Source organism: Cucurbita moschata, unplaced genomic scaffold (genome assembly GCF_002738365.1).
Source record: "Cucurbita moschata cultivar Rifu unplaced genomic scaffold, Cmos_1.0 Cmo_Scf00032, whole genome shotgun sequence".
Taxonomy (NCBI): Eukaryota; Viridiplantae; Streptophyta; class Magnoliopsida; order Cucurbitales; family Cucurbitaceae; genus Cucurbita; species Cucurbita moschata.
Window position 1 is genome coordinate 2,275,711 of NW_019268548.1, and position 10,558 is coordinate 2,286,268.

The window sequence follows — 10,558 nt, forward strand, 5'->3', positions numbered from 1 at the left end:
AGAAGGCTTCTGCTTCCATCTCTCTCTTTCAAAAGCATGTTAATTTCTACACTTTACATGCAGTAGCTGTAATGGCTTTGGGGTGCCTCGAAAACAGTGCTTTTGAAGATCCTTATACACTTTTTTTGTAGAATAAATACCCAACACCATCATCCTTAGCACCCTAATCATTTCAACCCCACAAGTCCTCTCCTTGGTTTTCTTTTTTATAAATTAAAAAGAAAAATCACAGGGTACCCAGAAAAGAAAAGCAGGAAAAAAAGGAAAAAAAAGAAAGGAAAAGAAAGGATAAAGAGAAACCCATCTCTCTTGAAACACAATTTTCCCCCCTCTCTCTCTCTCTCACTCTCTGTCTTTCTTACTCTGCTTTTCAAAGGTATCCCAATTTCCGCCCCACCGACCGCCATTTCTTCATATTAAAGCTTCATATCCATCAATGTCACTGTAATTACTAGAAAGAGAAAAAGTGGGTTGGTGATAAAAAGAGGGAGATGGATTTGGGTAGAAGAAAAACAGGGGTTAGTAGTAGTGTGGTTTCAGGGTCTGTTTGGGAGAGCAGAATGAAGATGGATGAAGTGAAAGGTGGGATTAAGGTGTTCAATGGGGAAGATGGTAGTAACAAAGAAGGTAGAGCTGTAACAAGAGTAATGCCCAAGAGAACTACTACAGCAACTGATACTTCCGTAGTGAGTGCAAAGAGGAAGGTGTTGAGTTCAGACGGTTCAGATGGATCTGAAAAATCGCCAATTCAGAGAAGCCCAAATCAGCTGAGGAAGTTGAGATCTGAAGAAATTGAGAGAAGCCCAAATCAAATAAGGAAGTCAAAATCTGAAGTGGGGAGTAGATCAAGTGTTGAGAGAAATGAAAAAACCCCAATTCAGCTCAGGAAGGTGAAGTCGGATTCCATCAGCACAATCGTCGATGACAATGCTAAGGCCATTGTTGTTGTCGGTGGAAGAAATGGGACAGATTTAGAGCATCTGCAAAATCTAGAATCAGAATCGAACGAGAATTTGGTCGTAATTGAGAAGGGAATCCACGGATCTGTGAAGGAAATTGAGAAACCTCAAGTTGAGAATGAGACTTCTTGTAAGGAATTTGAAGTGTGCCACATTTCAACCATTGCGGGTCCGATCAAATCCACTCAGAAAGTGTCGATCAATGACAGTGATGTTAAAGATGAAAATGAAGCCAACGAAGAGGAGGAAACAGATGAAGAAGAAGAGGACATTGAAATTGAGAAGGAAAGCTTCGATATCAAGGAGATCAATTTACCAGAACCCAAAAAAGTTGTGAGTGAAGTGAAGCGATTCCACCAAATCTACGAAAAACCAGGTCCAACGTCCACCAAACCCACTTTCAGTAAGTAAAATCTTCTGCCATTTCATCCACTATTCTTTCACTAAATCAGTTCTTGTTCTTGAACATTCTGCTGTATAATTCTCAGCATCGAACGAATATCACAGCTTCCAAGAAAAAAGCACCAAATTGCAGAGCTTAGGTACACTGAATTCAGGATCCTCTTTCTTTTTTTTTCCTTTTTTTTTTTTTTTTTTTTTTGGATTAATGGGTCTCTAGATTTCTCAACCCGAATTGTTCTTACTTTTTGGTCAGTGGACTTAGTAATGTGGAAGGAAGTATCGAGATCTGCCTTCGTGTTTGGGATTGGATCTTTTCTTATAATATCATCTTCCTACGCTAAGGACATTAACATCAGGTGAGAAAAAAAAAAAAAAACCCTCTGGGTAGCTTTGAAAGTTTACATTCAAACCCAAATTTCCATATAATCAAATCTAAAGTGCTCTGTTTTTCTCTGTTCGAGTTGCAGCTTTATCTCTGTGATGTCATATGTGGGACTCTGCTACCTTGCTGCCACGTTCCTGTATAGATCCATTATTTGCAGGTAATCAATGTTCTCATGAGAATTGGTTGTGACTTGTGAGTGAATAAAGAGAAGAAGAAGAAGAAAGAAGAATGTAAGAGTTTTGTCTGTACTTGTTTGTTTAATGGGGATCACAAAATTCAGGGGAGCCATTGATATGGAGAACGTAAGGCATGTGGTTGGCGAAGAAGAAGCAATTTGGGCTCTTAAATTACTACTCCCTTACTTGAATGAGTTCTTGTTAAAGCTCAGAGCTCTGTTTTGTGGAGATCCTGCAACTACAATCAAGGTATCTTTTTTTTTCTTTTTTTCTTTTTTTCCCCTTTAATTTTTATTTAAATTATTATAATTTTTAAGAAGGTACGGAAAATAATGGTTGATTTATTTGCAAACATGCAGCTGGCTGTTCTCCTGTTTGCCTTGGCCCGATGTGGCAGCTCAATAACCGTCTGGAAAGTCGCCAAATGGGGTGAGATTTAAAATTTCCATTAAAATTTCCTTTTCAGCTTTTTTTTTTCTTTTAATTCCTAATTTGTTAATTATATTTTCACACATTCAAATTCTAAAAAATATTTTTAAAAGTTATTTTTTTTAAGCTTTTTAAATTTAACTTATTTTTTTTTAAACATTAGTAAAAATAAAAAATTTAAAGGTAAAGGTAGTGTTTAACTTTTAAAAGCTAAAAATAATAAATAAATTAAACGTGGCCTAGAGATACAATAAATAATTCATACATATACAACTTTTTCTCTTCGTTCTTATTTCGTTAAATTATAAATTTAATCTCAAATTTTGGTATTGTATTTATTTAATAACTAAAGTTTCAAAAGTTTGTTTTTTTAAAATTAATTTATATGTTAGATATATATTTAGAATTTTATTATAAATGAAATTTTAATTCCACTAAAATTCAACTTCAAATTTTCAAACTCTGAATATATTTACTCCTTAACATTATTGTATTTAATCATGTATGTGGTATAATGTATTAAAGATATAAATTTGAGGGGCTTATTCCACGTTCTGTTAATTAAGAATGTGAAGAATAAAGTGAATTTGGATTGACGAGGTAACTTATTTTTGGTGTCAGGTTTCTTCGGAGTATTTACCGTACCGAAGGTCTGCTCTTCGTATTCCTCGCAGCTGGCTGCTTACGGTAAAATCTCTGACCCAAAATGTCACTTTTGTCCCTTTCACGATACCGTTACTTACGTTCCCAATATCACTCTTCACCTGCTTTTTCGTACTTTTGTCTCTCCCTGTCCCTGCTCCACACCTAAACTATTTAACATTTTAATTTTATTATTTTTTTACCCGCAGCAATAATACAATGTGAAAATCATGGAGGAAATTAATAAAAATGTTAAACTAAAAAGTTAAATGGTTATGGAATTTAAATTTACTATTAATTTTTAAAAATTAATTTCCATCTTGCTTTGTTTACGATTTGCAAATGGCCTAGCCATATTCTATTGTGGATCTAAAAGATCTCGGCACTCTTTTAAGGTGGGCCCATCGGCCCAAAAGACATAATAGCTACACACCCAATATTGGGCCTTGATACTTGTCCAGTTTGGGCCCAATTACAATATTTAAATTCAATTAACATATTATTGGGCCATTGCAGCTAAATTTTGGGTTCGACGATTTCGTGATGCATGGGAGTCATGTTCTCACAAAAAGGGAGTGGCTGTAGCAATCTTCGTACTCGTATGGAACTTGTCTTCAGTGGTCGCTCGAGTTTGGGCTGGTAATTACTTCTTACTTCTTTAATCATCGGTCGGGTAGACTGATCAAAACTATAATATCTTAATCAATTGAGTTGAGTCGGTCGGGAAGATTGATCTAAAAGATGTATATATTTATTTAATTTCTTAAAAGATATTTATAAAATTAGGGATTTGTGTTATTTTGTTTCAGCATTTGTGCTGTTTGTGGCGTTTCGATATTACCAGCAATCTTTACAAACAGAGGAATGGGAGGAGGAGGAGGAGGAGGAGGTGGAAGAAGGTGAAGCAACGTGTCAAGTTTCTATTGGAAAGGGAAAATATGGGAGTGGGACCCTTTTTGGAGGTATGAGCCGTGGGAAACAAAAGAAGAAATTTTGAGAATAAAACCCACAATTTTAATAAAAATAATTTTTTGGTATTTTATTTTATTATTAGCTTTCAACTTCAATCGGCAGAGGCAGATGCTTGCTGTTTGATATAGTTGTATGGTCCATTTTTGTCGACCTCCTTAAGATTTGTTGGTCACTTGGGTCTTTGTTTTTTTTGCTATAGAATTTTCTACTTTTGGTTTGTAAATATTTGTGGGTTTATTCAATAAAATTAATTAATCCCATTATAGTCTTTTATAATTTCAGTGTTAGTTTGAGATTTACATTTGAGATGTGGTTTTAGGTTATCAAAATAGTAATACCATCAAATTAATATATGATTATTGTTGCACTTGCAAATATTTAATTTTAAAACTTTTTCAAATATTTAAGATTTACATTTGAGACATTGATTATTGATTAGGGTAGATGGTTTATATAACTCGTGCCATAATCCAAACTAATTGGGTTGGATTAGATTTTTTTCGAGTCGAATTAAAAATTTGATTTAGGGTTTAGGGTTTAGAGTTAAATTTAATTATTGATATATAAGAAGACTTTTTAAAATAGGATTGAATTCAACTTCTCCTTGCAATAGTCATATATTGTGAGTAGTTGTTGTTACTACTCTTATTTGCATATATAACGTCTCTTTCAAAATCTCTCTCTGCCCTCGTTTTCTAAAATCTTCTTCTTAAATCGAAGCCAGAAGCTCGAGCATACGTCGCTTGACCGTAAGCGACGTAAGAACGAATTGGCTTAGCTCACTTATTGTTGAAAAAGTGAGTGCCGTACAATCGCAAATTTGCTGTTATCAAGAGTACGAGAATAAGTTTGTGGGTGTTGTCGGACTCCAACTAAACCAACTTGAAGCAAGAGTGTAAAACAAGTGTGAATTGGGATGCGTGTTTTCTAAAGTGGGACCCTCGAATTTGTATTAGTTTTGTCGGAAGAGAGGCATGTGGCGGCGTGGTCCATAGTACAATGAATCAAGTCTATGGCCCATAATAGGCCCAGTCAAAATCTCTCGTCAAACACAAAATTTGGGCCCAACGTCATTTCTGACGGTTCATCAGCCTGCCAGATGGATTTAGCGCTCAAAATGGGATAAATTAGGTTTTTTTTTTTTTTTTTTTTTTTTGTAACAAATAAATACTCGTAATGAAAAATGTCTAAAATCTTCAAATGTTCCATTAAAAAAAAAAAAAAAATTTATTTAATTTTCAATGATAAAACCACCCCTTCATCCATGATTTCATGCCAGTCTAATTCAAACGCATCATCGCTAGTAGATATCGTTTTCTTTCGTCTTTTTCTTATAGACTTTTCCTCGAGGTTTTAATATGGTATAGAAATCTCTCTTTACTAGACGCGTGTTTTAAAACCTTGAGAAAAAACTAGAAGAGAAAGTCCAAAGTAACGGTGAACTTGGACTATTACACTGTGCCCCGTTTTATCGTTCAAATCTAAACAATTTTGGGTCAGTATTGAAAAAAAAAAACAAATTATACGATAAAAGATTCTATAGAAATAAAAAATTGTCGAAAAGAAAACATCAATCAATGAATTAAATGATTAATTAAGATAGCGTTTTAGACACATCAAAAGTGATGGATGAAACTACGTTGTCCCCTACTTATCTTTAGAGTTTGGTGTTAGATATAATCAAAGCCAAAATCCCATTTTTAATGAAAAGCCATAAATTCAAAAGCAAAATAATAATGCATTGTATGAACATGTAAGGTTGGTAGAATTTCTACCAAATTCTATTGCAAAGACAAGCCCATGTTTTCTTTTGAGCACTAAAAGCACAAACTTTTATTCATTCCATTGCCAACACAACCCAAAAACAAGTGAATTTCCACATGGGTTTCGAGTTAAATTCGTGCATCGCAGTAGTTCGGTCGATATAATCAGATCCATTCACGTGCTAAAAAGAATATCAGAACTAACTTCATAACAAAAGTTATCGACTTACTTAAATCAAATTCAATTTCAATAAATTACCGTTCGAGACTTGACGTGATTTACGTCGATATGATTAATTATTATGCCGGTTATGTAGTTTGCTTGTGGTTTGAGATTTCCTAGCTAAAGTTGAAATGAGTGGCTAAACTATGTTGATAACTTATCTTTAGGACAAGACAGTGTATCATTAAAAAAGATGGAATATTTTTGTCTGATGTCTTTGTCAAAAGTGTTGTCCATCCACTTGTCATTTGAAGTTTGAACATTCTTAACTTCATCAATTAGGTGTCCTTTTTAGTAGAGATGTGTAGCTTTCAACCATTCCAATTGGCTTCCGATCAAACCCTAATGAATGATTCTCGAGTTATTGTTTGATTTAAATGTACGTTTGTTTGTATGATAAGCGATTATGGTTTAATTCTAGTATTTAACGTGCAATGCTTAATACCCAGAATTTGAATTTGGATTCAGCACCTGATGAGTTCGGTATTCTCCAACATCGAAAAAGACCCGTTTATGAAACTTCTTACCCTCTGAATGGAAATAAAGAAAATTGCAGAATGTTGTTAGAACGCAAAAGAACAAGGAAGAAAAACATAATGGAGTTTCTCATTCAAGAGCGATTTGAGAGCCATAAGAACAAGTCTATCTTCGGGTTCTCTCTCGAGCGCAAAAGAGAGATTTGGCAATTCCGGATGTTCCATGAACGGAAAAAAAGTCGGCTTGCATCAGGCTCCACAGCCAACCACCCCGATATATGGCAAACATACTTGGGGGGGGGGGGAGCAAACTCTCCGTGTGGGGACATCCCTGGGCCGGAAGCGCTTTTCTTTCTTTTTCGTCACACTTGCAACATGGTAACGTTCTCTATTTGCCTTGAAATGTTGTTAAGAGTGAAGATTTTTGCTTACGTACCGCTCCATATCTAAGATTCGAATCAAGATATAGCCTATGATAGGGTCCCGTTCCTTACTTATCTTGAAATGTAGTAAAGAGTAGAGACTGTCCCTACACTATGAGATCCCACATTAGTGAGAGAAGTGAAAGAGAAAGCTTAAATAAGACAATATCTGCTAGCGGTGGGCTTCAGTTGTTACAATTGTTTAAAAACATCATTTTCATAGCATATAAGGTTATTTGAACCGATGTTCCAACGAAATTAAAGACTTAGATAAAGTATTTGTGGCCAATACTAGAAGATATTGAGAACGGGAAGTTTTGCTTATACATTTATTATGAACGCGACATCGACCTCATTACAAAATCTTAATATTGTTAATAAAATATTCTCCCTATATTTTGTCGATAGGTCGATATTTTCATGTTTATACCTTCGATGTTAATACAAGAGGTGAATTGATAAATATGTTTTTTTTAATAAAAAGAAAGTAAAAGAAAAAGAACAAAAATCAATATAGGCATGAACATGTGCATGTTTTTATATTTTAACGTAACAATTAGATCTAATTTATTATTAAAATTAAGATTCTTACGAATATTCTCCCATATAATATAATATTCGTTTGTCTTTGTTGTAATTTTGGAGACGGTTGGTTATAATATATAACGTTTATATAAAAAAATTAAAAATTTAAATCAAATTCAAATTATTTAAATATTTTTTTAATAAAAAATTTGACCAAACTCAATTTCAGGTATTTTTAATTTTTAACCATTTTAAATATTTAATTTAGTTGAATACCATATTCAAAATGTGATTAATTAGAGCTTAATTTTATCTTATATAACAATTTTTTAAAATTAATTATGGGCATAATAATGCAATTAGTAGGTAAGCTACCAAGTATTTCATTTTCAAAACTTTATTATAATTTCATATTCTTCTTTTTGAAATTTATGATTAAATTTTATATTTGAATAAAAAAATATTAAAAAAAAACATTTTGGCAGGAGAATCTTTTCACATGATGAACAGCCGGTCGGGACTCCACTAATTTAATTACTTATTAATCTCCCTTGTATTTATATTTTAGAAATATTGATAATTATGAATAATTTTTTAATACTTATTCCTCTTAATTATTTTGACAAAGTATTGGTTTTTTTTTAAAAAAGATATCAAGTACTAAAAAGCTAAAAAGATATTATTTTAAAATAAAAAATTAATACAGACCAGATGAGACAAACGGCGTATTTGTTTAAGAATAGAATTTTAGTATTTGAGAGAAACAAATCTTATCTTTACAGGAACGATATCAACTTTTGTCTCTAATAAATTTGGATCCAAGTAATCGGGAATTTTAATTATTAACTTATTGATAAAAAAAATATATATATTTTAATCAGCTAAGCTATGTTACGTTCATATATAATTTAACAAACCTCTTACCTATAAGAATGGTTAAAATTGTCGTTTTCTTTTTCTTTTTGAGACGCATGAATAAAAAAAAGATAAACGAAGGAACTGAGACTACGGTTGAACGAGGATAATCATGAAATATAATTACTACTTATATTAATAAAATATATTTTCTTTTTTCAACTATAAAAATTTTAAAATTGAAAAGTGTTTGATTAGAGCAATTATAGAACTAAATTAAAAAAATATATATTTTAAAATATAAATAATACATTTTTTTGAGATTTTAAATTTGGACCAGACAGGAAGAATCTTCCGGAATTTATTTAATTTATGAATGCAGAGTCAATTATTTCTGTTTTTTTTTTAATTTTGATTTTATATAATAATAATAATAAATTATATATAAAAATAAATGGATGCCGACGAATACATGAATAAATCGATATTATATCTAAATTAGACGTGAAAATTTTGATAATTATAATTTATAGGTGAATAAAATGTTTATTATTATTTTTTTATTTATGATTTGCATTGAAAATTCCATATTAGATAATTTAATTTATTTATTGCTCACATATAAATAAAAAAATATGAAATTACAATTATATCCATCCTTTTCATAAATTAGGTGAACGATTTCTTATCGTTATTCTCTTCTCACGAAAAATTTAATATATTTAATATATTTTTTAATCATATTATTAATAATAGTTCGTGTTCAATATTTAATCTCTTCAGAAAAATTCTCTCTTTTTTCATAAATATTAATATCTTTATTTAATCAAATTATTCTGTCAATTTAAGACATATGATAAATAAGAAGAAATTATAATGTTTCAATAAAATTAATTAACTAAACTCTTTCTATTTAATTCTCTTTTAATTTTGCTTTTAAGAAAAAACGCTTACGTATTTTAATATTTATTGGTTATTTCGGATAAAAAAATTATATAACTTATATAAAATTTATCTTATTTAATTTATAAACTTCAAATTTTATTCTATTTTTTTATAAAATAAAATAAATACAATGGAGAAGATTAAAATTTTACTATGAGAAAAAAAAAAAAAAAAAAAACAGATTTTGAAGACCAACTAGTTTAACCAATTTACCGCATACCGACACACAAATCAACAAAATCCACGTCATGCATGCGTCCCCATGTCATTGGTCATGATAATAATAATAATTTAAAGGCAAATTTTAATATAAATTTTTTTAAATGAATTTTGTATTTAATAGATGGTAAATTTTTAAATTGTGTGTTTGATAAATTTTAATTTATTTAATATTTTTATTATTCTCAAATTTTAAAAACAAAAGTAAATATTTTATTAAAAATGAGTGTTATTAGGTTATATTTATATTTTAGGTCAAATGAATAAAAATATCGAACAAAAATTTAATAATACACTTAAACTTAAAATAAAATATATATATATATATGTATTTTAGTTTTTAATAGAAATAATCAAAAACCTTATTTAAAATTACTAAATTTTAAATAAATTTTCAAAAGTTTGATTAATATCTTAAACTTTTTTAAAAATTAAAAAATACATTTAGTTACGTAGTTAATGAATTAAATATAATTTTGAGTAAAATGATTAATCAAAATAGAAAATAAAATTATATGATTAAAATATTAGGATAGACAATTAAAAGGCAATTTCTATATTTAAATATGATTTCCATATTCATATAAAATAAGAATATTGTGAAAAGTAATAATTAAATAGAAAAGTTAATGCCCATAGTTAATCATGCAATATTGCGTACACGACACCAAAGTCTACGTGTATTTTCATAAATAGATACCTATTTAATGCCTTACCAAAACAATGTAACAGCTTTTAAAATATACATTTAACTTATTTTTCCTTCATTTATATAAATATTTAAATTAAAAAAATATATATATATATATATATATATATATATATATATATATTATTTGGATTTAATGAAATTTAATAAAAGGATTGAAATTAAATTTATTTATAAACCGTAAATGTTGCGTAATAAAATTGAACTTTGGAGAAAACCGGAAGAGGGGTAGACTCGTAACTATACATAATCCGATGGGCGGTTTTAAAGCGTGGGCCCTGACCGTGGAGGCCCACATGTGTGGCCCATTTAGCTTCCCAATGGTGCCGTTGAAAGAGCCATGACGTCAGAACGGCAAATAGCAGAATCTACCGCCACGATTCTGACACCTGCTAACCATCAAGGTCTAATAACGACCGTCCGATCATTTCTTTGGTATCAGGTGTCAAAAAGGTA

The 10,558-nt window shown here is 30.5% G+C and overlaps 1 protein-coding gene across 2 annotated transcripts; it reads left to right on the forward strand.

Moving 5' to 3' along the window:
* Window positions 1-226: 226 nt before the first annotated feature.
* LOC111430032 (reticulon-like protein B21) lies at window positions 227-4,241 on the forward strand. Of its 2 annotated transcripts, none has more exons than XM_023066149.1 (9): window positions 227-1,335; window positions 1,448-1,501; window positions 1,615-1,717; window positions 1,829-1,903; window positions 2,027-2,171; window positions 2,282-2,351; window positions 2,973-3,038; window positions 3,510-3,632; window positions 3,803-4,241. In XM_023066149.1, exons 1-9 carry the CDS (start codon window positions 492-494, stop codon window positions 3,988-3,990), a joined length of 1,668 nt encoding a protein of 555 aa, XP_022921917.1. In that variant the 5' UTR covers window positions 227-491; the 3' UTR covers window positions 3,991-4,241. The 2 variants fall into 2 exon arrangements, with proteins under 2 accessions (XP_022921917.1, XP_022921916.1); XM_023066148.1 differs by having other exon boundaries at window positions 230-1,362.
* Window positions 4,242-10,558: the final 6,317 nt, after the last annotated feature.